Raw genomic sequence first — 26,088 nt, 5'->3', positions numbered from 1 at the left:
ACGCAAGACCGGAACAACACCCCACCAGGGAAAAAAAAAAAAAAACCACTAAAAAAAAAAAAAAAAAAAAAAAAAAAAAAACTATGCAACCACAGAAAATGGCTTAATCTCTCTTAGCCTCAGCTTTTTCAGGTGCGGGGAAGAAGAGGAAGAAGGAAAAGGAGGAGGGAGAGGGGGAGGAGAAAAAGAAAAAGAAAAGACGTGAGTCTCCCATCCAAAAGAAAAAATAAAGAGACAAACTACTCTCCATTTGACCTTGAATTTCTCTCCATTGACCTAATTGACCTATTGCTCTCCTTTTATTCACCACCAAGTTTCTTTTTTCTTTGTTTTTTTTTGTTGTTGTTGTTTGTTTTGTTTGTATTTGTTTTTGTTTTTGTTTTGAGATGGAGTCTCTGTTGCCCAGGCTGGAGTGCAGTGGCGTGATCTCAGCTCACTGCAGCCTGTGCCTCCCAGGTTCAAGCGACTCTCCTGCCTCAGCCTCCCAAGTAGCTGGAACTACAGGCGTGTGCCATCATGCCCGGCTAATTTTTGTATTTTTAGTAGAGACGGGGTTTCACCATGTTGGTCAGGCTGGTCTCAAACTCCTGACCTCAAGTGATCTACCTGCCTCTGCCTTCCAAAGTGCTGGGATTATAGGTGTGAGCCACTGCGCCCAGCCCAAGTTTCTTAAAAGAAATGTCCTTACTAGCCATTTCCACATTGTCACTTCTGCCATTTACTTCTTAACACACTGTAATCTATCTTCTGCCTTCTTCTCCCTACCCACCCCTCAAATGCTTTTCCCATGTTCCTCATACTACCTTCTTAATCGCTATGTCAAGTCAACACTTTTCTGCCCTAATCGTTCATGAATTCTCTGTAACATTTGTCAGAGTCATCACACCTTCTTTGAGATTCTCTTCTCCCATGGATTTCATTCTCTAATTTCTTCTCTTGACCCTCTGGCCATACCTTCTATGTGTTCTTATTCTCCAGGATTTAATCTCCTGATTTCACTTTTCCTCACCACACGCCTACTGCTTGTCTGTTCTTGACTATTTCCATGGTTGTGATAACCTATGTGCTGATGATTCTCACGTTTCTGCCTTCACCCCACAGGTACCTCAAGAGCCAAAAAATGGCCAGGAGCGGTGGCTCATGCCTGTAATTCCAGCACTTTGGGAGGCCGAGGCGGGTGGATCACCTGAGGTCAGGAGTTCTAGACCAGTCTGGCCAACATGGTAAAACCCCGTCTCTACTGAAAAATACAAAAATTAGCCAGCTGTTGTGGCAGGCGCCTGTAATCCCAGTTACTCGGGGGCCGAGGCAGGAGAACCGCTTGAACCCCGGAGGCGGAGGTTGCAGTGAACCGAGATCGTGCCATCGCACTCCAGCCTGGGGGACAAGATCGCGACTTTGTCTCAAAAAAAAAAAAAAAAAGAAAAGGAAAAAAAAAGCCAAAAACTCACGGCCTCCTTCAAACTTTCTCTGCCACTCTGTCCTCCAATCTTCCTAATCTTTTTTTTTTTTTTTTTTTTGAGACGGAGTCTCGCTCTGCCGCCCAGGCTGGAGTGCAGTGGCCGGATCTCAGCTCACTGCAAGCTCCGCCTCCCGGGTTCACGCCATTCTCCTGCCTCAGCCTCCCGAGTAGTTGGGATTACAGGCGCCCGCCACCGCGCCCGGCTATTTTTTTGTATTTTTTTAGTAGAGACGGGGTTTCACCGTGTTAGCCAGGATGGTCTCGATCTCCTGACCTCGTGATCCGCCCGTCTCGGCCTCCCAAAGTGCTGGGATTACAGGCTTGAGCCACCGCGCCCGGCAATCTTCTTAATCTTGATGAGTCATCTAAGCCAGAAACTTGGGAGTCATCCTTGAAAACTAGTTCTTCCACAGCCCTCAGATAAAATCAATTACCAAGTCCTGTTGTGTTTACCGTTCAAATATTTCTGAAATTCCTGCCTCCTTCTCTATACTCCCTGACTTCATCTTGGTTCAATCTTTGACTCCAGGGTGGTTTCCTATCCTCCACACTATTGCCAATTTGACCTTTCTAAAACAGTCATTTATGACACTTCCTTGCTTTGAATCCTTCAATGACTCCCTATTGCCTCAGGAAAAATCCCAAGTAGCTTAGGTTGGCCTACCAGAAATTTTCTTTTCTGGCTCCTGCCAGTGACTCCAGCCTCTTCTCTCATCACTCCCCTCACTCCACTAAATGCACCCTTAATTTGGCGATGCTGATCCACCCACAGATCCCTGAACTCAGCAACCTGGATCCTGTCTAATGCTCTGTGCCTTTGCACATGCTGTTCCTTAGCCTTTCAACACCTTCCCTTGACCACCTGAGGTACTTCTACTCATCTGTCAAGGTTCTAGCCAGATATCATGTTCTCTGTGAGGCATTCTCAAACCGCTATGACTCCAACATCCTGATAGATTTAGGTTATCTGATAATGCCCTGTACATAGCTCTATATTTGTGCTTGTAAGATTAGATACTGTTCTTTTGTCTATTTCCCTCACAGATAAATGAGTTTGAGGTCAGGAATTATAAGGTACTTATCTTTGTATTCCCCATACCAAGCTCATAGCATGAAATGAATTAGTGTTTACTATATAAGTTTTTAAAAGTAATGAGTACTGTAGTTCAAAAAATTTTTTAACCACCCAATTGCTGTGCTAGTTCTCAGTAACTCTACTTTCTTTGCAAGGGTTGTGTCATGAACCACTACACTATTAAGGTAACAAGTATCCTTGTGGGGTTTTTTTTTTTTTTTTTTTTCCCTTTTCAAAGCTCTTAACTGCCATGTCATCCTCAAAGCAAACTTTGAGGTAAGATAACCATGTATCCATGTAAGAGGTGACGAAATGAGGCTTAGAGACCTTAAGGGACTTACCCAAAGTTACCTATATCTCAGTACAGTACAATACTTTATCTATTTGGCAAAGGATTTTCAAAGTCATTTTCAAGGAGTCCTAGGGTTTCATGGGAAGGGAAGGAAGGACAGGCAGTCATACCCATCCCCCACACACATATACAGACGTTTCAATTTGCATAACTCCACTCTCAGTTTATATACTTGCTTTACCATCATATTTTCTTTGGAGTGGGGTGAGAGGATGAGAAGAGAGTTTACTGCTTCTTTAAAAAATTTGAAAATCAAAACTGCATCATCTATAACTTTCAATTTAAGCCATTTAACAGGTCGAGGGATGTTTCAGCTGTATTATTTGGCTAATATTATAGAAAGATCATTTTTTGAGAATAGGCTGAAGTCAAGGGCCATGATGACAAAGAAATCTAACAATTGGGCATCTTTCTGACTCTAAGCCCCGCTTTAAGTTATCAGCCTACAGAAGTCCTGAATACTTGTCACCCTACCTCCCCTTTTATACTTACTAACAATGCCTGCCTAATGATCTCACTCTTATCAGTCCTCAGTTTAATGCTAATCCTTAACTATTTCAGACAATGAGAATCACTGTTACAAAGACAACCCTGACCATCAGAAGGGTAAGAATGCTTAAGACAATTGGCCACAGCAACACATTTGCTATCTTGACTGTATTTAACTCTCACCAATATGCCCATGCAGAAAAATAAACAATTGGCTCTTTTAGAAAAACGAATGTCTCATGGGATTTCCCATAAGACAACTGGCTCAACAGATAACAATGTCTTAGAATTTTAGAACCTGGCACAGCAGAGCTAGAAGGGCCTTCCCAGATCATTTAGTCTCGTCTGCTCATCAGACAACATGGGGATACTGAGGGCTTGACTGGGTAAAGCTCAGGCCCTCAGTGTAGTCCCCCTTTTTTCTCAACTTAGTTTAAGCTGTGAAAGGAGAGAATAGAACAGGAAGTGAAAGACTAGAGTGTGTCATCATTTATTAGCTCCAGAGGCTCACTTCTGGGACAGCTCTGACTTGTAGACAGCAACAGATTCAAGGCCAAGGGTAATCTGCATGGGAGAAAACTGTTTCTGTGATGACCATTCAGTTCCCAACCTCTGCCCTGTTCATCTGTTGACTGACACTCATATTATTCACAGTCCCCAGAGAAACGGAATATAGCAAAAATCTTGGCAACAGTTACAATAATATTACAGGTGTGAAATGGTCATGCCAAGCTCCAAGTAGTAGAAATTCAGGATTTGCTTCACCAGGGTTTCTTTGTGAATTTGTTAATCCCTTAGACTTATATTTCTTTTAGTCTTTGCCTAGCAGAAACACAACCCATTATCGTCATTTGATTGGCCTAAGCTTCAGGTTGGTCTATTAAGGAAGGAGACAATACAGTTTCTCATGAATATGTTGGTATTCTTCTATGAAATGTACTTCGTTGATTTTGGAGTTAACCCTTCCTGTCCCATCTCATTAGGATGTCAAATTCCAGGTGTATGAACCCCCTTCACCCAAGGCTACCTAAGAGGCAAAAGCAATGAATCATGGAAGTTAATCTCATTTGTCTCCATCTGCTATATATATATAGTCTCTCTCACTAACATCCTGATGGTGGATTCATGTTTAGGGTAAAGGATTCAAGGAGGAAAGAGAGGGTCAAAACTAATGACTATATCTTTAAAGTGTCACTGATACCACGTATGATGTTATTCTTCAGCCACGAGATATCCAGTTAGGACTTCAGCTACAAAATAGTATCTATTTCTTTCCTTGACCCTTCTTTGGGGGTGGGGGTGTGAAGGGGTGAACGTGCAGTAGCTCTCTGACGTCTTAATTTGCTACCCCCTAATTACCTGGGAACTGAATCTGAAATGAAAAAACCATGCCCTGGCATTAAGGGCTACCCCAGGGTGAGTGGGTGTCCTCTGATTACCCCCGGAAGGTTTCTTGGAGCTGTGTTATTTCAGCCCCCCTCAAACTGCAAGGCAGTGCCTCTATTTTTAATGAGAAATCCAATTCTTTCCTCCTGTCATTCCTTGAGTTTTTCCATGCTGCTTCACTCAAGAGGTGCACCTTGGTGGCCTGTTTGCCTTAGTAAGCCCAACCGAATAAGGTTAAGGAATGACTGATGCCTAACCACCCTTCCAGACATTCACCACCCTGCCATTTAGCCTCCTCACAGAAAGGTAAAAGTCTAGTGTAAACTGATATAATGATCCATCCTCTGAGTCTCACTGAGTCCCCAGTTTTACAGATGGTCCTGAAATTGAGGTCTTTTGCAGGCTCCAGTACCCTGAAAAGTCTCCATCACTGAGTCCAGGTAAAGCAAAGCCCTTCACTAGAAATTTGAAGTCACAAAGTGAGTGATAAGTGTAAGGGGTTCACCCAATTGTGAGCACCATCAAGGTAAGAAGAAAGTCTCCATCTGTAGCTATGAGCACAGCGCTTGGAACAATGGAGGTGGGCAAAAAATGCCAGCCCAACGAACAACTACACATGGAAGTAACTGTATTTGGCCATACTGCCAAATTTCTCTGGTTGGAAGGATCAATGAGTAAGTTTTCTTGTGTTTTTGGAGGAGGGAGTAACAGAAAAGAAGAGAACATGAGTCTACAAGATCACTGGGAGGCTGGGTTTAAAGTAAGCTGAGGTTTGAGTTCTCTGGGTTTTGTTTGATAATTTTTTGCTTTGTTCTGTTTGTTTTGTCAGATGGCAGGGTTCTTTCATGACTTTTTTATTCCCCTAATTAAAAACTTTTAAAGATTTCCTTTTGCACAGAAGTGTCAGATTAATCCTTCAGTTGGCTACTAATATTGCCTTATCTCCCTTGGATTTATTCACAAATTTTTGTGGAGAGACTACACAATATGCCAGGCACTGTGCTAAACACACAGATACATGGTGAAGAAGAAACATAGCTCCTGCCCTCAGAGGGCTGATATTCTGGCGGGGGAGACAAACTTAGATGGAGACATTTAAGAAGTAACTAGAAGGAAAAGTAAGATGGAAAGAAGCAAGAAGGCCCAGGAAGGCAAAGGAGAAGGAAGATGTTAGAGGTAGGAGAGTTTGCAAGAGGGAAGTGATGTAACAGATTTGCATTTGCCAAAAAATTCCAGCTGCGGAGTGGAGAACAAATTGTAGGGAGACATGAGTAGGTCATCAGGTGAAAACAGTCATGTCTTAGAAAGGGGAACGTAATGGGTGCTATGGGAACATAAAGCAAGAGTACTTAATCTGGCCCTGGAGATCAGGGAAGGCCTCCCTGAGGAAGTGACATTTAAGTGAGTTTTGAAGACTGGGTTAACTGTGGTGAGGAACATGATGGGGTGAAGACTGAAGAGAGTCTGTGTCATACCAACCTTCTGCCTTCACGAAGGCAGGCCTCATTGTTACTAACAATTTGGTCCTAGCCTGGAATGCCTGGTATCTTTTTTTCCCCAACCAAATCATGTCTATCTTTCTACAGCCCTCTCAAACCCCATTTTCTCTGATGATGACCAGATATAACTACTCTTGTTTCTAAACTCTTATTCTATGTCTGTCACTTAGCATTTAAAGTCATAGTATTTGGTATTGTGACTTAAGGTTACACGTTTCCAAACTTCTTGTAAGTTCCTTGAATTTACAAGCTGTCTTGTATTACTTTGGCATCAGCCAGAGTACCTAGCCCAGTGATAGGCACATGAGGTATTCAATGAAAGAATGAATGAATGAGGCACTAGAGTCCCTGCAAGCCTCCTTTGGTAGTTCACTATTATCTGTGAAGCTGACAAGGAAACGGGTCTGCTTTCCCCATAAGATTTGCACTAAGTACTTGCATCCACAGACCTAAGATCTGAAATTGACAGCTCCTTCCCTCTGGTCATTGATTCTCATCCCCTTGCAATCCTGCCCCCCACCACCACCTTCTATTGTTTCTTCTGTCTTCTGGTTCTCAGCCAGGATGAGAAAATGGTCTAGCTGTCCTCAGAGACTTACGCCAGCCTGGACTGCTCTGCAGTGCCATGAAGGGCCAGGACTTTTGTTTACAGCTGGGAGCATGGTGAGGTGGTGAGCACAGCTGACAGCCCCACTCTGAAGCAAACATCAATCTTCCTCTGTCCTCTCGGCCAAGTTTCACAGACCAGCTCTATTGGAAGCTGGCTGTACCGGCCTGGGTCTCATTGACGTCCCACCCAGAACTCTGGCCTGGGAGCAGCGGGGTGAATCTCAGCTTTGTACCTTTTAGGAACTGCCCTTGCTCCTTTCTCTGTCCCCAGTTTCAAACCATTTTATCTCAACCTCAGGACCTTGAGAGAACATGTGCTCTGATTTCCCCATGCCCTAAACAGTGTGCCACCTCCCCAACCATATCTGCTCACTCCCAGCAGTGTACAAACCTGTCATTTGCTCAGTCACACAGTGAAAACACAAGAAAGAACGAACCAAACCACACAGTTTTCAATGGGTACTCTATGGAACCTGCCTTTCCAAGCAGGTTCAGGTTGGACCTGGAACAGTCAGGTCCCAAGTCCTCGAAAGTGTGTGTCTGTGTGTGTGTGTGTGATCTTTGCCTTCAGGCAGCTTTCCCAATGTTTTATTTTTGTTGTTGTTGTTGATTTTTGTGTATGGTGACAGATAGGGATCCACTTCACTGTTTTAAAAACTGCAGATCAGCTGGGCGTGATAGCTCATGCCTGTAATCCCAGCACTTTGAGAGGCCAAGGCAGGTGGATCACCTGAAGTCAGGAGTTCGAGACCAGCCTGCCCAACATGGCGAAACCCCATCTCTACTAAAAATACAAAAAGTTAGCTGGGTGTGGTGGCAGGCGCCTGTGATCCCAGCTACTTTGGGGGCTGAGGAAGGAGAATCACTTGAACCCAGGAGGCGAAGGTTGCAGTGAGCTGAGATCGCGCCACTGCACTCTAGCCTGGGCGTCAAGAATGAAACTGCGTCTCAAAAACAAAAAACAAAACATCAAAATAAAACAAAAACCTGCAAGTCAGATGGGGCCCGGAGCCTTCCAAGAATACCCTGAGGTCCTGAGTGAGGGCCTCTTTGCCCCATATTCTGCTCCCTAGTGTGCTCTGTCTTTAGCAGCTTTGTCCTCTCCAACACTCACCTGGGGTGATAATGAAGCCCCATTACACTCCTAGTTCCATCTCCTGCCCCAAGATTCCCTTTGCTTGTGTTTCTCTTCCTGCTGGCTAACAGTTTTTGCCAATTAGCTGAGGTCTGTTTCCATGGTTTTCAAGCTCCCTCCACTCTCAGTCGCCCAAGTGATATGATATACTTCTTTCACCAACAGTGGTTCATTACAGCAAGGCTTACCTGTGGGGTTTGGTGGAGGGGGACTGCAGGCAGGAGGATATTTCCCTTCTAGAAGATCTAGTCAGAATTTTTGGCAAAGGGGCTTTTTCAATCTAAAATGCCCCCCTCCCCAGATTTTTACAGGGTATGTCTCTACTAAAGGCTGTGCATTCTACCCAACTCCTTGGTTAATAAGTCCTCTTCTAAAGAGAAACCCATGTGCGTTCTCTTCCCCAGGACTGATGAAGCACTTAAAACATTTTTTGTCTTTTTAAATGTTTTATTATGGAAAACTTCAAAAATACACAAAAGTAGGAAAAATAGTATAATGAACTCCCACATAACAAGCATTAAGCTTCAACAATTTAGATGTGGCACTTTACTACTGGTTTGTCCTCTTTAATATGACAGCTTATATTTTCAAAAGGCATAGCTTTTATCATTCCCAGTTAACGGGGACTGTAGGTGGCGGTTAGAAGCATAAGCAAATTTAACTCTGGAAAAATGACTCAAGACATCCTCTTGAGGCAGTGCTCAGATTGTAGGACTCAGCATACACTGGGAGAAAAGCAGTCCTCTTTTCTGTGGGTTGGTGTGTAGCACGGACGACTTTACATGATCATTCCAAGTGAAGTCTGTGGCTCAGGAAACCACACATTCTGGTAAATTGTATGCTAAACTATTAACTCAGGAAGGGGACAACAAGGAATTATGTGTGAGTCTGGCATCCCGAGGTCACCGAAGGACATTACTGATTAGGTTCAGGATTTCAGTGTTTTGGGTCATTTGAAGAAGTAATCTCTTTCTGTCAAATGGGTGGGTCAGTCTCAGGGTGGGGATTTGTCATAGGAGGAGAGAGGAACTAGAAGAGGATGGATACCCCTAAAAGGATAAAACTTTCCCATGACTATTTTCATCTTTGCCCTGGTCTCACAGGCTAGCAAACTAGGTTGACTCAGACTACATTTCTGGACTGGCTTTACAGAATTCCTGTGGAATGAGGCCGGTATAAATAGATAGAAAAACATCCTTATTAAAGAAATACCATTTGCTTAGCTGAAATATTAGGTTTTATTTTTAACCTTTACATTAATGAAATGTTCTTCAAAAAAATCCAATAAGCTAGTCAGAACCAAAATTTTAAAATATCAAATTAACCTCAGAATAGACCAATTTTATCTACTACCCAGAAACCATGGGAAAACACTGGTGTCCCTCTCCACCTTCCAGAACAGACTGACTACTACCTTCCAGACTTAGGAAGGCTCTTAGTCATGAGGTAAGTCATGAGGTAAGACAGGGCCAGCAGAAAATGTTGGGCAGGTTGCACCCTCCCCAAGGGTGCCCAACTAATAAGGTAGAGTCCAGGCTGAAATTCATTCTTCAGCTGCTCTGGTGAGGCTGCAACAGCCTACAGAAAGAAAATTTATTTTTTCTCACTGTTCCACTGGAATGGGCCCTTCTCTGCAATTTGTCTGCCCCCAGGTGGCATGCTTTTCTAATTAGCACAAAAGCAATGTATGAGCTAATGGTGGCCTTGAAAATTAACACAGGGTTCTCAGATCCATTGCCTGTCCTTTGAAGGCTGGGACCATAAATATTCTCTGTCTGGCCTTGGGCCTTGGAGCCAAACATTGACCTAAGCTATTTTTCCATTCCAGTTGAAACAGACTGTGAAGACAGCAGTTCAGCTATACATTCAAAAGAGGAGTAATTCCCATTTTCTGAGAACCCACTAGTAAGTGGAGGTGGCAGGGGAGAATTCAAATTTGAGGCAGTAGCATGACATAATGGGAAAAAGCCTGGGCTTGGTCTGCCATTTACTTACTGAGTGTTTAACTTCTCTGGGCTTCAGTGAGGATTCGCTAAGATAACAGATGTAAAAAGCTGGGCACAGTGCTGTGTGGCACACAAGAGGCATTCAGTTCCTATGCCTTTTTCTGTTACCACCCTGACTCCAAAGTTAATTCACACTGTTCACATGCTTGGCCTTGAAACCTCACTCAGTAAAGCATAAGGATGGGTATACTAGACAGAATGTTAGAGCAAGAGTCAGGAGATGTGGGTCCCAGTGCCAGACATATCCCTTATCACAGTACCTTGGGTAAGTTACTTCCCTCTCCTGACCCCATTAGTAAAACAGGAGAACACCCCTAGCTCTGATGCTGAGAGAAAAAAGCAGACGACATCACTTTTCTTGGGCATCTGCCATGAGATATGCGCCGTGTTAGGCCCTTTTACATACCGTATATCCTCTAAATCAGCACTGTCCAGTAGAACTTTTTGTAGTGGTGGAAATGTTCTATATCTGCACTGTCTAACATGGTAGCCACTAACTGTAAGTAGCTATCGAGCCCCTGGAATGAGACTAGTGCAACTAAGGATCTACATTTTAAAATTTCACTGCATTTAAATTTAGCCACATATGACTAATGGCTATAGTATTGGACAGTGTGGCTCTAAGATTATGAAATAGAAATATTTGTTCCTATTTAATATGTGACACTGAGGCTTAGAAAAGTTAAATAACTTAAAGTCACTTAACAAGTAAATAACTAAACCAGATTCAAAGCCAAAAAGTAGAAAGCTTAGTAAAATAATATGGGCAGATATGCCAGGAATTATCCAGGCTCCACTATTTACAAGTTATATGACCAAAGAAAAATAATTACACACTGCAGAATGCACTTTCATTATCTATAAAATGATGATATCATCCAATTTGCAGGCCTATTGTTGAGATTAATGGGTGTGTAGAGTGTGTGGCCCATAACAGGTTTTCAACAACTGTTTCCTCACCACCCTGATAACTTCAACACACATAGAAGAGATTTAGACATATGGCTGGGTGCAGTGACTCATGCCTGTAATCCCAGCACTTTGGGAGGTGAGGCGGGTGGATCACCTGAGATCAGGAGTTCAAGACCAGCCTGGCCAACATGGTGAAACCCCATCTGTACTAAAAATAGAAAAATTAGCTGGGCGTGGTGGCGTATGCCTGTAATCCCAGCTACTCGGGAGGCTGAGGCGGGAGAACTGATTGAACCGGGGTTGGGGGTAGGGGGAGGGAAGGGCGGAGATTGCAGTGAGCCGAGATCGCACCACTTCACTCCAGCCTGGGTGACAGAGCGAGACTCAGTCAAAAAAAAAAAAAAAAAAAAGAAGAAGAGATTTAGACATAAATAAAAAAGGCAATTGCAGAGTAAAGAGAACATTGTTTGGGGAATTAAAAAACAAGAAAGAAAACATTCAGAAGCTTTTACGTGATATCCTATTATAGAATGGAGATGAGGAAGGGTATGAGTAGGAAACACCGAAATATTTCCACTTACTTGGTTTCCTTTCCTGCACTCTTCTTGACACTCCAGTCAACATTAGCCAAAGCAGGGAACAAGTTATTTCTAATGTATTTTGAGGCTTGGAAAGACAAGTCATTATGGTTACACAACAGAGTACTATTAGGGGCTTGGGCTAGAGGCAGGTGAAGTTCAAATCCTGGTTCCCATACTTGTTGTGTGCACTAAGAAAATAATTTGACATCTCTACACATTAGTTTTCAATCTGTAAAATAGGACTGATAATATGGATGGTGTGTGAAAACATATACTGTGCATCATTTATTATTTTGCTTTACATTCTGTAGCACCCTCTAGTGGTGTATACAAAAATATGCATTGCATTTCTACTCTCCAAAGCAGTGGTTCTCAAACTTCAGTGTGTGCTGGAATCACTGGGATAGTTTGTAATAACACAGATTACCAAACCCCACCGTGCGAACTTCTGATTCATTAAGTTTGAGGTGGGACCTGAGAATGTGAATTTCTGACAATTTTTCAGGTGATGCTGATGTTTCTGGTACATCCAGGAAACACATCTTGTGAACCACTGCTCTAAAAAAATCCCTCTTGTGTACAAGTATATAAGATAGATAATTGAAAGGGGTATGATTTTTGTTGTTTGACTTTGATCTAGTACTGCTCATCTAATAAGGACTTGGTGATGAATTAAAAAAAAATCGACATGAAGGATATAACACAGCATCTAAAATATAGAAAGCATACAAAAAACTGAGGATCACAGAACATAAATCATTTGCCCAGGGTACTGAGACTAGTAAGTGGTGGAATGAGGTTAACAATTAAGTCTCTTTCTCTTACTCCAAAGACACAATAAAGTCTACCAATACCACTACAGAAAATAGGGTGCAAACACACATACCTGATACAAATTTCAAGAGAAAAGGAAAATCAGTTTTCAATACCAGGGTCCAAGTTTTACTGATGAGTTCTTATCTCTTTACTAAAGGAACAGCTATCTGTATTTTCAGTTTGGGTGAGTTGCGAGCATTTGAAAAGGTGAGGAAAAAGGGTTAGGATCTTCAGCATCAGTGCTTGGGTCATTCATTAACTCTTTGATTAAACAAGGCAAGGACAAAAGAAGCGAGGGATGGAGAGGGGCCTTCCCCCCCGCCCCCCCACCCAAGGAGAAAAGGAAAGAAATGAGCAAAATTATTTGGATCTTGGGTCACAGTTCCCTGCCTACTAGTGCTATTCACAGAAGCTGATTTTATTTTTTCCTAGGAATGAACGATATCCATGATGCCTTAGATATTAGCGTTCAGCAAATCCAGAAAGGGGAGGGGGGAGGGAAACAAAATCCCAGAATCCCAGGGACCACACAGCCAATCCTTTGCTGGGATTTGGCGGCATCTAGTGGCGAACTCGAGAGGTATAAACCTTACTCACAGAACTTTCTGGAAAATTAACAGTGCGTATTTGCCTGAAGAAGGTCAGTGTGCTTGCTTGGAGATCAGGACGCAAAGGTAAGAGCGCCCTAGTCACCATAGAAATCCGGAGTCTCTAACGGAGGGGAAGGCTGTCATAGATAGATATTCTCATAGGAAAATTGTATTTGTGCCAAGAGAACTGCACGCAACCTTGAAGGGAGGGGGGAGGTGTGGAAGAGGGGAGGGAGGAGGATACTAGACAACTTGAAAGAAGTCTCCCTTTGGAGTTGCTAATGTGACGATGGAAGGCTTTGGCTCTGAATCATTGGAGGGCTGTGGTTTACCACCGGATTTTGGCACAGAGGAAAACGTAGGACGTGTATTTTTAAAGTATTTAAATCAGTAGGGAAAGCCAAAATATTTCTGACAGTGCCCCTTTATCTCTGTTATTGTCGCCTTGCCTTAATTATTTATTTTCCTTTTCATTAGAACATTTTCAAACAAAATACAGAAATAGATAACAACCTGCGCGCAGTAGCTAACCCCTCCCCGCAACTCCCACCCCAATCACGCACGCGGGCGCGCGCCGTGGCTCTCACCAGTCCAGACGCCAGGGGCGCACGCCTGCGCAAACACATCACCTCCAGCGCCACGAGGGCCGCTCACACAGCAACCCCAGGGGCACTCGAGCCTGCCCGCGCACTAACACACTGGCCTTAATGCCTTGCGCCCGTTGCACTCACGACCCTAACTCGCAAACACAGTAGAACCCCCCCACTGCGCCTTTTTTTTCCATGTTCGGGGAGTTGCGCCACAGGCCTGGGGGCGTGGCTCCAGATTTGACCTCGCGCTTCCCCACTCGCGGGAACCTTAGCTCATTTCCGCCTATTTCCGCAGGCCACGTAGACACTTCCTCTCCCAGTGGGGGGCTGGGGGGAAACACAAACCCATAATGCCTCCCTGCAGGAAAAAAATAAAAAAAAAAAAAAAGGAAAAGGAAAAAAAAAAAAAAACCCTCTGGTCAGAGGAACTCTGGGTCGTGAAATAGGCCACGTGAACATTCTGCCCTATAGACTTATGACCCAACGGCTGTCACGCTTTTGGAGGGCGGGCTAAAAACCTAAGAGGGCGAACGTCATTGGCCGGAACTCGCACTGACGGAGGAAGAGGATTGGTTTGCTGTAGGCCTTTACAGTGAAGAAGCAGGTTGCTAGCACCCGCCTTTACTGCGGCGAAGTGTCATTGCTGACGTGGGGGTGGTTGTCCAATCATTTGGTTATGGAACATTCTAAAACTTAGACAAGACGATTGTGATTGGCTGAAGGGCATACGCCCTCCTCCAGGGTGACGTGTCTGCCTATGGATATCAGTTGCCAGAGAAACCTGGCTTTACTATGGCGGTTGGAGGAACGGCAGTGATCACACGTCGGCTGCTGGGAAGATCTGGATTCTCGTTTCAGGTTTCGGGGTGGGGGTGGGGAGAAAGGGTCGATGATTTCCTCTTTTCGTCGGGTATAGACGGGATTAGCTAGTTCCTTCACAATCGGTCAGAGCTGGATTCAGATTCCTGCTCGCCAACGCCCAGCTTGGGCAAGGCTCCTGTTCTTTCTGTGTCTCGGTTTCCATGTTTGTAAAATGGTGATAATAATAGTATCTACCTCAGAGACGTGTACTGTATAATAGTGCGTATAAGGCACGTAATATGAAGCCTGGCCCCTGAAGATATTAGCTATTGTTATGGAGATAAATAATACGTAATAGAATGAGAAAAATTATAAATTATATAAATTCGCTAATTGTAGTGCCCTTTCTGCCATCAACTTCTTTCCTAGAATAAATTAAAGATAAAAGAGATATATCAATTTTTACCAATGAAATAATTTGCTATTTGGGAATTGCCTCAAAATTGCAGAGATTGTAATTTTCCCATGTTGAAAAGTTAAATAAAAGGTGGGGGGGTGGAGTGCGAGAAAGAAAGAGATGGAGAACGAGAGCGAGCTGGAGATGAACCACATGCGATGAGTAGGCCTTGTTTGGATCCTGAATCGAACACACCAACTGTAAAAATATGTTTAAGACGCATCGGGAAAATTGGAACATGGATTCGATATTTGATGTTTTTTAAGGAATTGATGTCAATTTTTTTAGGCGTCACAGTAGTATTGTGATTATGTTTTCAAATTATCCTTTTTTGTAGAGACATATACGAAAATATTTACGGATTAAATAATATAATGTCTGGGATTGGCTTCTAAATACATTAATGACTAGGATTTGCTTCAAAATAATCTAAGCGGTAGGGGGAAATGGGGAGGGGTATAGATGAAACAAAATTGGCCCTAAATTAATAATAGTTTTTGCTGAGTGATAGGCAGTGGGTTCCGTATATTAATCTGCTTTCCTTGGTATACGTTTAAATTTTTGTATAATAAGATACAGAAGTCAGATATTCCCGTGAGCTTGAAAAAGTCGGGGGTGGGGGGGAGCAGTGGGTGGGGTTATAGATGAAACAAGATGGCCTTCAGTTGGTAATTGTTGAAAGCTGGATGATGGATTCGTGTAGGTTTGTAATACTATTCTTTTATTTCATCCATTTGAAATTATCTTTAAGGAAAAGTTAAAAAAATTGTCAGAAATTATATAAATATACAATAAGTTAAATTTGAAAATGTAGCCACAAGAAAGGAAAAAGAAATACTTGTACATTATTTATCAGCTTTGGTGTCCTTTGTGTGTGATGAAATTGCATTGGCTGATGTAGAAGAAAGCCATATCTCATATCTTTTTATTTTATGTCCTTTCCTGTCCTTTTGTTTGACCTTCTAGGTCACCATCAGAAAAGCTAAGTTTGCTGTATAGTGAGGATCAGGAGGTCTGATCCTGATTGCAGAACCTTCCCTGATTACAGAATCTTGGGTAAGTGCCTCCCTTCTGGCCTCAGTTCTTAAACAAGATAATACCACATAACCTTCCTAACTGTCCAGGAATATTTTGAAAATTAATAAGCTCCTATCTGAGAAAGTAGTCTAAATTCTGAGAAGAGAAGGATGGAGCTAAGTCCATTGGTAGTTTCAGTATAGAAAGTACATAAGCAACAGAGGACTGTGTAATCTTACATCCCTTGATAAAAGATATTACAGTCAATCCCCTGTAGTAGTTCCACAGTTCCATATATTACATTTTTCTTTGGAGCATCCTATATGCAGCATAGTTTAGTGGTTAAGAGCAAATACTTCCTGAATTTAAATCCTGGCTCTGCCACTTAACTATGTGATCTTGGGTAAGATACTTACTCACTTTATACCTAAGTTCCTCGTATATGAAACAGAGATGATAATAATAGTTCCTACTTCGTAGGATTGTTGAGAGCATTACATGTAAAGTACAAGGACAGTGCATGGCACATGTAAGTATTTGCTTTAATAATAATTATGGTTCTGTTAGTCCTGATAATCTCCTGTTTTATCTACACATTTACACCTACTTCTAAAAGCAGTGGATATCTCTTTTTGGAATTGTGCAAAAATAATAATAATTAATACTGTTGGTTTCTCTCCTCGTTTTCCAGAAGCAGCAGTTACCACTAGAACTGAATTCCGAAATTATGACTTCTGGCTTGTCTTAACAATCTAGAAAGGTTTTAAGTATATTGATCATATTTATTTATGAGGAAATTTCCAGGAGCTATAATTTTAGCTAGCAGGTCAAACCAAATTTATAAATAAGCAAGTCTTTTCACTGAATATTCAGTCTGCTAACAGCTTTTACATCATTCCTCCTTTGTCTCAGACTTAAAAAAAATCTATTAAATGTAATGGAAATGTTTCAAGATCCAGAAGAGAAAATTGATATGAATGTAACTGATATGGTATATGTGCATTTAAAGGTTTATTCCAACAAAATGTTATTCACACTCTTTTCTGACATATGCATACACAAAAGATGTTAGCATTTGCAGTCTGATTCCCAAATGACACATTGCTTGTGTGGAGAGATGAAGTAAGGTTTGAAGGTTTTTCAACCTTTTGACAGCTACATATGGAGTCACTGTAATTTCCTTTTTTTCCTCCCATCTGAAAAGTAGGTTTCAGAGGAGGGCCCTGCCCTCGTGGAAGAGATGCATTAGATCGGTAGGCACAGAATACCTTTACATGAGACCATTTAGAGAATGATTAGGGGCTAAAGGTAGGGGGTGGACTGTTGAGCCAACAGGGACTCAGAGAAAGCAAGGGTCAGGGTGACCTGAAATAGAGAAAAAAAATCTCACAAAGGAAGAGGACCTTGACCTGGCTCTCAGAGAATGGGTGGAACTTAGGAGGGAATGAGCCCAGTCTGAATGGTATGTCTACAAAGTATACTATGTGCAGTGATGATTAACTGAAAAATTGGGCTGACCATTTGTGAGATCCATGAATAAGAGTAGATCAGAAAGTCAGTGTGAGTTTTAAATATATATATTTTATTATAAAATGTTAATCACATAATATGTGAAGTCACTATTGATAACCTTTTCTGTTGGTCCTAGTGTTTTGCTATTTAAAATAATACTGCATTAAATATTCTTAGTGTAGCCATCCATTTACAAGTGTTATTCAAGAGCAACATTTATGCCTTTAAGCTGTGATAATTAAATTAATACGGGGGAGAACTGTCAGATATACCACTGTGACAGAACAGATGGCCTAGAGACAGTAATACCTTTAAAAGTTAAATAATTGCTGAGCGCGGTGGCTCACGCTTGTGATCCCAGCACTTTGGGAGGCCAAGACGGGTGGATCACGAGGTCAGGAGTTCAAGACCAGCCTGGCCAAGATGGTGAAACCCCCGTCTCTACTAAAAATACAGGCGGGTGCCTGTAATCCCAGCTACTCGGGAGGCTGAGGCAGAGAATTGCATGAACCCAGGAGGCGGAGGTTGCAGTGAGGCGAGATCGCGCCATTGCACTCCAGCCTAGGTGATAGCGAGACTCCGTCTCAAAAAAAGAAAAAAAAAAAAGTTAAATAATCAAAAATAATTTGGAAGAGAGTACCTTGAAAGACCCATATACCTCTGAGAATTTAGAATGTTATAAAGTGGTATTTCATACCAGTGGGGAAAGAATAAACTCTTCAGTGGTTAATATTAGAAAAAGTTAGTTATATATTTGAGGAAAACTATAAAAGTACCAATAATGGATAGGAAATCACTTCTACAGTATTTTTGGAGCATTTTCCCTAAGCATGATGTAAAAGCCAAAGGTCACAAGGGAAAAAGCTGATAGATTTGTCTGTGATATTGAGAGATGTATGCACATATACATACAACAGTCTTACAGTAAGACACCATTAGACAAAGTGATGGTTTGGAAAAAAATTTCCAACATAAAATAAAACTAATATTTAATTGTTAGAAAATAATAGCAAACAACCTAGTAGAAGAGAACAAAAATATTCATATAAGATAACGTATGTGACCAGTGAATGTATGAAAAGATGTTATCACACAAATTCAAATGAAATTATCTTTTTTTTTTTTTTTTTTTTTGAGACGGAGTCTCGCTCTGCCGCCCAGGCTGGAGTGCAGTGGCCGGATCTCAGCTCACTGCAAGCTCCGCCTCCCGGGTTCACACCATTCTCCGGCCTCAGCCTCCTGAGTAGCTGGGACTACAGGTGCCCACCACCTTGCCCGGCTAGTTTTTTGTATTTCTTAGTAGAGACGGGGTTTCACCATGTTGGCCAGGATGATCTCGATCTCCCGACCTTGTGATCCGCCCGTCTCGGCCTCCCAAAGTGCTGGGATTACAGGCTTGAGCCACCGCGCCCGGCCTCAAATGAAATTATCTTACTACATGTTAGGTTGGCCCAAGAAAAGCCCCTCTCCTTTTTTTTTTCAAAAAGATGTTTTTCCAATGTTCTTGAAGTCATGAAAAAATGAACTTTTATATTTTTGTTAGGAGTACAAATTAAAACAGTTCTTTGTGAGATGAATTTGGCTCTATCTCATAAAAGTTATAAATAAGCAAATCCTTTGGCTAAATAGTTCCTCTTGGAATATATCCTTCAGAGGTACTTAATGCTCTAATATTTGTATACACTGATGTGCATTGCAGTATTTTTGTGATAATGAAATATTGGGAAAAGCCTAAATGTTCAGAGACTGGTTATAGTACATAACAGATTAAAGAATGTGTTATGACTATTAAAAAGAAAAGGTAGGTATGTACTGACATGGAAAGATGCCCATGATAAGTGAGCAAGGCAAGGTGCAGAGCAGTATGCATCTCACATTTGTCAAAACAAATAAATGCATGCTATATATTCACATACCTCTGTGTATAATATACACATTGAGTCTTTAAAGTTACGTTTTATGTGAATGTGTACATGAAAAGATTTGAAGGCATACATGCTCATTCAGAGGATACTCCTAGGATTGGGGTGGGAGAGGGGTAGGTGATAAGGGAAGAATGTTCACATCTTTATATAATTTGTTATCTATAGGTATATAAAAGAAATATAAATGGTACCACAAGATCTAATTCATTGAGGTGAACGAAGATTGTCAGTTCATAACTTACAAACTACTGGATGGATTAAGGAGTTAAAATAAAAGAAATCTATCAAAATATTTGTTCTTAATTTTTAAACTTAAAAATGAAAGGAAAAATAGTATTTTAAAATGATCCCCAGTGCTGGCCAGAGCGTGAGGCATAGTAAATATTTTTACACACTGCTTGTAGGATTAGAAATTGGCACAACTTGTGCAGAGGGAGTAATTTGGCAATGTATTGGGAGTGTTCTATCTCTTGACTCACTAAGCCCACTTCTGAGAGTCTTAAAGGAATAATAGGAAGCAAGAGTAAAAAATGTTTACACAAAATGTTTTCATTGATTATTAAAGAATATATTGGTGGGAGGTGTGCACTGGATATTTCCAGGGAAGGAGTGGCTAAGTAAATTAAGGTATGCTCATTTGATGGAATATCTCTTATATGACTCAAAATGGATGCATATTATAACCTTAACATGGGAAGATTATTGGTTATCATAGTAAAGTTTTTAAAAGGAAAAATCTAAGCTTTGATAGCCATTATGAGCTCACCTCTGTTTAAATGTATTATTTATACAGAGATTAAACTGTTGTAAAAATTAAAGATAGAAAACTAAGACAAACATAAGTACAAAAGTGTTTTCTGAATTTCTGGTTTACCCTAGAGCTGACCTGTAGGGAACAGGTGGGAAAATAGTTGATGACTGTTGTCCCTAATTTATGCCCCAATTTTCTCCATGTGTTGAGTCACAGCTCCCTCCACCCCTATTCACAATTATATACCCACCAGGGACCAGTCTGACTTCCAGAATGGTTTTTGTCCAGCTTGGCTCTACTTAATGTGTTTTACACAGTCTGGTTGGCACTAGGTCACGTTGCTTTCTTTAGGTGATATTTTCACTATCATCCTTTTGTTTTATGGAACCTCTGCACTATGAGCTCCAAGATGGGCTTTCTGGATTTACTCATGCAGGTTGAATATCCCTAATCTGAAATGCTCCAAAATCTGAAACTTTCTGAGTGCCAACATGCCACTAGTAGATGATTCCACATCTGACCTCATGTGACAGGTGAAAAAATGTTTAAAATACTATATAAAATTACCTTCAGACTATGTGTATAAGGTGTATATGAAACAAATGAATTTCCTGTTTACACTGGGGTCCCATCCCTAAGATATTCTCATGCATATGCAAATATTCCAATATCTGAAACACTTCTCATCCCAAGCATTTTGGATAAGGAATACTCAACCTGTAGTAAGAATTCTCAGAAGTCTTCAGATACTGTATCTGCTCTGTCCTGGTCACAAAGCAATTCTTTTAGAAACATTATTCTAGAAGCATGATAGCTTACAATTTAATGCCATGATACACTGGCCACTATCACCACTGTCTGATCCTTCACAGGATGTGTCTCCGTGTCCCTCTCAGCCAGAAAGTTTCTGATTCCCACAGGGATCAGTCTCCATATTTACAAATTTTGATGCTTTCTGAAGACTGACTTTACCCTTGAATTTCTGCTCAAAGCTTTGTGCTCTTTCAGTTAGAGGATATTGTTTGCTTAGTGAAAGTACTAGCATCCAGGCCTCTCTTCCCAATAACTGGCTTTCCTGATTTAGGGATCTAGTCTTCAAGCATGCGTGCATATTTATTTATTTATTTGACAGAGTCTCACTGTCACCCAGGCTGGAGTGCAGTGGCACAATCTCCTGGCTCACTGCAACCTCCACCTTACAGGTTCAAGCGATTCTCCTGCCTCAGCCTCCCAAGTAGCTGGGATTATAGGTGTGCACCACTATGGCTGGCTAATTTTTGTATTTTTAGTAGGGACGGGGTTTCACCATGTTGGCCAGGCTGGTCTTGAACTTCTGACCTCAAGAGATCCACCCACCTCAGCCACCCAAAATGCTGGGATTACAGGCTTGAGCCACCGTGCCCGGCCTTCTTTTCTTTTCTTTTCTTTTCTTCTCTTTTTGCCCACAGGTGCTACTACCAAACATTTCTTATCTCTGATTTTCTTCTCAGAGCCTCCCTGATGCCTGCCTACACAGTGTTAACGGCTACAGAATGGCTGATGGGCTTTTTCTTTAGGTGAAAGTTGTAGTTACTAGAGAAACCTGGTTTAAGGCTGGTCTACCATCATCCCTTTCTCAGAAGTTACCCTGATTTTAACAGGCTGGTATTTATCTGTCTAGATATTTCCATGCACATTTATAGACATCTGTTTAAAACACACACACAAATGAGAGCACACTCTTCCCAAACTAATGTTTATTTCTGTACCTGTACTATCTTTTTTTTCTTTTTTTGGAGATGGAGTCTCTGTCGCCCAGACTAGAGTGCAGTGGTGCGATCTCAGCTCGCTGCAACCTCCGCCTCTCGGGTTCAAGCGATTCTCCTGCCTCAGTCTCCTAAGTAGCTGAGACTATAGGCGTGCGCCACCATGCCCGGCTACTTTTTTTGTTTTTTGTATTTTTAGTAGAGACGGGGTTTCACTACGTTGCCCAGGCTGGTCTCAAACTCCTGACCTCATGATCTGCTTGCCTCGGCCTCCCAAAGTGCTGGGATCACAGGTGTGAGCCACCGCGCCCGGCCTTATCTGTCTCTTTACGATCGTATTGCATTTGGGATCCTATAGTATTACGCCATCTGCCTATTTACCTAATAATATATATTGAACATCTTTCCATGTCAGTACATGGATCTCTGCTTAATTCATTTGAATGTTCTTCTGTAGTAGTCATACATAATTTATGTTATCATTTTCCTATTGAAGAATAGGTAGGTGTTTTCCAGTTCTTCAGTACTGCAAACACCACTACATTGAACATCTTTGTATCCATGTACAAATACTCTGGCAAGGTACTGTGCTAGCTGTTCAGCCTCATCACCTTTATGAAATTCTCACAGGAGCCTGTGAAGGCTATGGGTAATTTGCCACATTCCACAGATGAGAAAAAGAGGCTAAGAGAGCTTACATGTCTTGCCTGAGGTCTCACAACTCATCAGTGATGGAGCCTAACTGAAGTAAAGGTCTGTCTGACAGCAGAACTCAAGTATTTTCTCTGATACCACGATTTACAATTGCAGTATATGATTGATATATGTGTTTAAACATATAAACCACATGTTTATAAATTACTCATTTTTTTCTTTTCCTTAGATGATTTCACAAAAGTTCATCTTCATTGCAGATACCTGCCTTTCTTTCTAGGTTGTATCTCCCACTTCACCCTTCTAGACCATCCCAGAAGATCTATAAGATTTCATCTGGGAAATCACTAGGAGTTCTTGGAAGGGAAAGAAGGAAGATTGTGTAAGTCAAAGGAATTGTTTCCTCTGTCACACCGTAAGAATAATGGAAGACTATTTTTTGCATCCTTTTCTCACTAGCACTCCCTGCTGCACTTTACACTGTAGATTATACTGGTTTCTTCTTGGAACGCTCATCTTCTTTGGCATCCAAAATGACATTCTTCTAATTCTGTTATGGCTACTCTTAAAATTTTTGTTTCATTTGTGGTCTCTATGCATCCCTTAAATGCCTTTCGTCCTTACGTTTTCCAGAATTCCATACTTGAAGTTCTTCCTCTCTTCTCCCTGATTTCATTGACCCTCGTAGTGTCTACTACCAGCTATGTGATGTTTACTCTCAGATCTCCATTTCTGGCTTTTACTTCTCACCCGAGCTTTAATTTTGTGTGTGTGTGTGTGTGTGTGTGTGTGTGTTGGGGGGGGTACCCAGTTAGCTGGACGAAACTGAGCTTTATAATTTTATGTTTAACTGTACACCTCACACGCAATAGGCCCAACACAACTTTTCCTTCAATCCATTTTCTCCTCCTGTAAATGGAGTATTATCATTTGGTGATAATACTAATGACCTAATCACCCATACCTGGGAGTCATCACTGACTCCTCCCTCACCAATCTTTTTTTTAGCTTCTTCAACAATCACTGACGGTGGTGTCATGTACCATTTCTTGTATCTGCTCCCAAGCCATTTTGTGCCTATAACTATCATTATACTAACCTTATTGTTTTATAATTGTCACTTTAGATATTTGGATCTCTAGCACCTACCATAGTACCTGTCCCAAAGCAGATATGCAGTAATGTATAATGACAAACTGAATAGATTAATGAATGGATGAATTACCTATGTTCTGTCATTTTATTTCTGATTCCAAACTAAACCCTAAATTCAGTGCTTTTATTAAATTCATTAATTACCCAGGTTTGAAATTGCAGATTCCTCCCTCCTTTGTTTACTATATTCTTAATGATTTCTGTATTCTTCAGTTTCTCTTGCCTCTGTCATCATCCTAGTTCAGACCTTTCTGGACTTACACAAGAACCTTTACTGTTACTCATTTTGCCCTTAGTCAACTAAGTATAACCTTCCCTGTTCCATATTGTCATTTCTCCTGTTCAGAAGTCTTAAATTTCAACTCCACTGCCTTTTATAGTTTCTTTTTCATTTAATTCCTTCTTTCTTTAAAATTGCTTTCCTATCTTGTGAGTGGCATCAACAGAGTAATTTGTGGGTAGATGTGATGAGTATTTGGGTGAGATGAGAGTAGTGGCTGGTAGTGAGGATCAGAGAAAGGGAAAGGAGGTAAAAAAAAAAAAAAATCACTTATAAAGAGTCCTGAAATGGGATTTGAAATCCAGATTTTAAGGGAGTTAGAATGTGTTATGCTCTGATGGGCCTTTATGAAACATAAAGGTTGCCATAGAAAACAACCAAGTAAAATATTTTATATATTACAGTGGTTGGAATAAAAACAGGGTTGAATGAGTTCCAGAAAGCAGGGTTCTCAACCTCGTGGACAGCAATCTGCAGAAGAAGAGAACTTCAAAAAACCAACTAGAAGCAACATGCAGAGAAGTAAGATGAGAGGGGCCTCCTCGGGAAAGAAGACAGCTGGTCCACAGCAGAAAAATCTTGAACCAGCTCTCCCAGGAAGATGGGGGGGTCGCTCTGCAGAGAATCCCCCTTCAGGATCCGTGAGGAAGACCAGAAAGAACAAACAGAAGACTCCTGGAAACGGAGATGGTGGCAGTACCAGCGAAGCACCTCAGCCCCCTCGGAAGAAAAGGGCCCGGGCAGACCCCACTGTTGAAAGTGAGGAGGCGTTTAAGAATAGAATGGAGGTTAAAGTGAAGATTCCTGAAGAATTAAAACCATGGCTTGTTGAGGACTGGGACTTAGTTACCAGGCAGAAGCAGCTGTTTCAACTCCCTGCTAAGAAAAATGTAGATGCAATTCTGGAGGAGTATGCAAATTGCAAGAAGTCGCAGGGAAATGTTGATAATAAGGAATATGCGGTTAATGAAGTTGTGGCAGGAATAAAAGAATATTTCAATGTGATGTTGGGCACTCAGCTGCTCTACAAATTTGAGAGGCCCCAGTATGCTGAAATCCTCTTGGCTCACCCTGATGCTCCAATGTCTCAGGTTTATGGAGCACCACACCTACTGAGATTATTTGTAAGAATTGGAGCAATGTTGGCCTATACGCCCCTTGATGAGAAAAGCCTTGCATTATTGTTGGGCTATTTGCATGATTTCCTAAAATATCTGGCAAAGAATTCTGCATCTCTCTTTACTGCCAGTGATTACAAAGTGGCTTCTGCTGAGTACCACCGCAAAGCCCTGTGAGCGTCTACAGACAGCTCACCATTTTTGTCCTGTATCTGTAAACACTTTTTGTTCTTAGTCTTTTTCTTGTAAAATTGATGTTCTTTAAAATCGTTAATGTATAACAGGGCTTATGTTTCAGTTTGTTTTCTGTTCTGTTTTAAACAGAAAATAAAAGGAGTGTAAGCTCCTTTTCTCATTTCAAAGTTGCTACCAGTGTATGCAGTAATTAGAACAAAGAAGAAACAGTAGAACATTTTATTGCCTAGTTGACAACATTGCTTGAATGCTGGTGGTTCCTATCCCTTTGACACTACACAATTTTCTAATATGTGTTAATGCTACGTGACAAAACGCCCTGATTCCTAGTGCCAAAGGTTCAACTTAATGTATATACCTGAAAACCCATGCATTTGTGCTCTTTTTTTTTTTATGGTGCTTGAAGTAAAACAGCCCATCCTCTGCAAGTCCATCTATGTCGTTCTTAAGCATTCTATCTTTGCTCAAATTGTTGAAGGATGGTGATTTGTTTCATGGTTTTTGTATTTGAGTCTAATGCACGTTCTAACATGATAGAGGCAATGCATTATTGTGTAGCCACGGTTTTCTGGAAAAGTTGATATTTTAGGAATTGTATTTCAGATCTTAAATAAAATTTGTTTCTAAATTTCAAAGCAAGTAATTTGCAGTGTGCCTTTCATGTTACTGAGGCTGGTATTCTGTGGTTATTGTAGAAATTTTAGAAAACATAGTAAGAACAAATGCAAATAAGAATTGTGTAATTCTGCTGGATCATTCAAGATCCAAGCAATAAATAAATGGAACTCAAAAATGGATGATTTGACGAGAGTTAAAGAATTTTTTCCCTGAGTTGTCACCAGAGGGGTAGGGTTGTGGTGTATATTAGCTGGCTCAGGCTGCCATAACAAAGTACCAGAGACTGAGTGGCTTAAACAATAAATTTATTTTCTCACAGTTCTGGATGTTGGAAGTCAGATCAAGGTGTTGCCAGAGG

At 41.3% G+C, this 26,088-nt stretch overlaps 1 protein-coding gene across 26 annotated transcripts; it reads left to right on the top strand.

Moving 5' to 3' along the window:
• Window positions 1-12,573: 12,573 nt before the first annotated feature.
• Window positions 12,574-25,751, top strand: MORF4L2 (mortality factor 4 like 2). Of its 26 annotated transcripts, XM_025373073.1 has the most exons (6): window positions 14,285-14,360; window positions 15,727-15,816; window positions 16,258-16,306; window positions 22,594-22,744; window positions 24,009-24,012; window positions 24,204-25,751. In XM_025373073.1, exon 6 carries the CDS (start codon window positions 24,228-24,230, stop codon window positions 25,092-25,094), a length of 867 nt encoding a protein of 288 aa, XP_025228858.1. In that variant the 5' UTR covers window positions 14,285-14,360; window positions 15,727-15,816; window positions 16,258-16,306; window positions 22,594-22,744; window positions 24,009-24,012; window positions 24,204-24,227; the 3' UTR covers window positions 25,095-25,751. The 26 variants fall into 26 exon arrangements, with proteins under 26 accessions (XP_025228870.1, XP_025228866.1, XP_025228867.1 ...); XM_025373081.1 differs by lacking the exons at window positions 14,285-14,360; window positions 24,009-24,012 and adding an exon at window positions 12,697-12,996 and having other exon boundaries at window positions 22,645-22,746; XM_025373082.1 differs by lacking the exons at window positions 14,285-14,360; window positions 24,009-24,012 and adding an exon at window positions 12,697-12,996 and having other exon boundaries at window positions 22,625-22,746.
• The last annotated feature ends 337 nt before the right edge of the window (window positions 25,752-26,088 follow it).

This window comes from Theropithecus gelada, chromosome X, assembly GCF_003255815.1.
Source record: "Theropithecus gelada isolate Dixy chromosome X, Tgel_1.0, whole genome shotgun sequence".
Taxonomy (NCBI): Eukaryota; Metazoa; Chordata; class Mammalia; order Primates; family Cercopithecidae; genus Theropithecus; species Theropithecus gelada.
Note: the sequence above shows the minus strand (reverse complement) of the source record. Positions and strands in the feature narration are given on the sequence as shown.

Excerpts from the sequence above, each read along its gene's own strand:
- MORF4L2 (XM_025373085.1), top strand. The coding sequence starts at position 24,228 with ATGAGTTCCAGAAAGCAGGGTTCTCAACCTCGTGGACAGCAATCTGCA.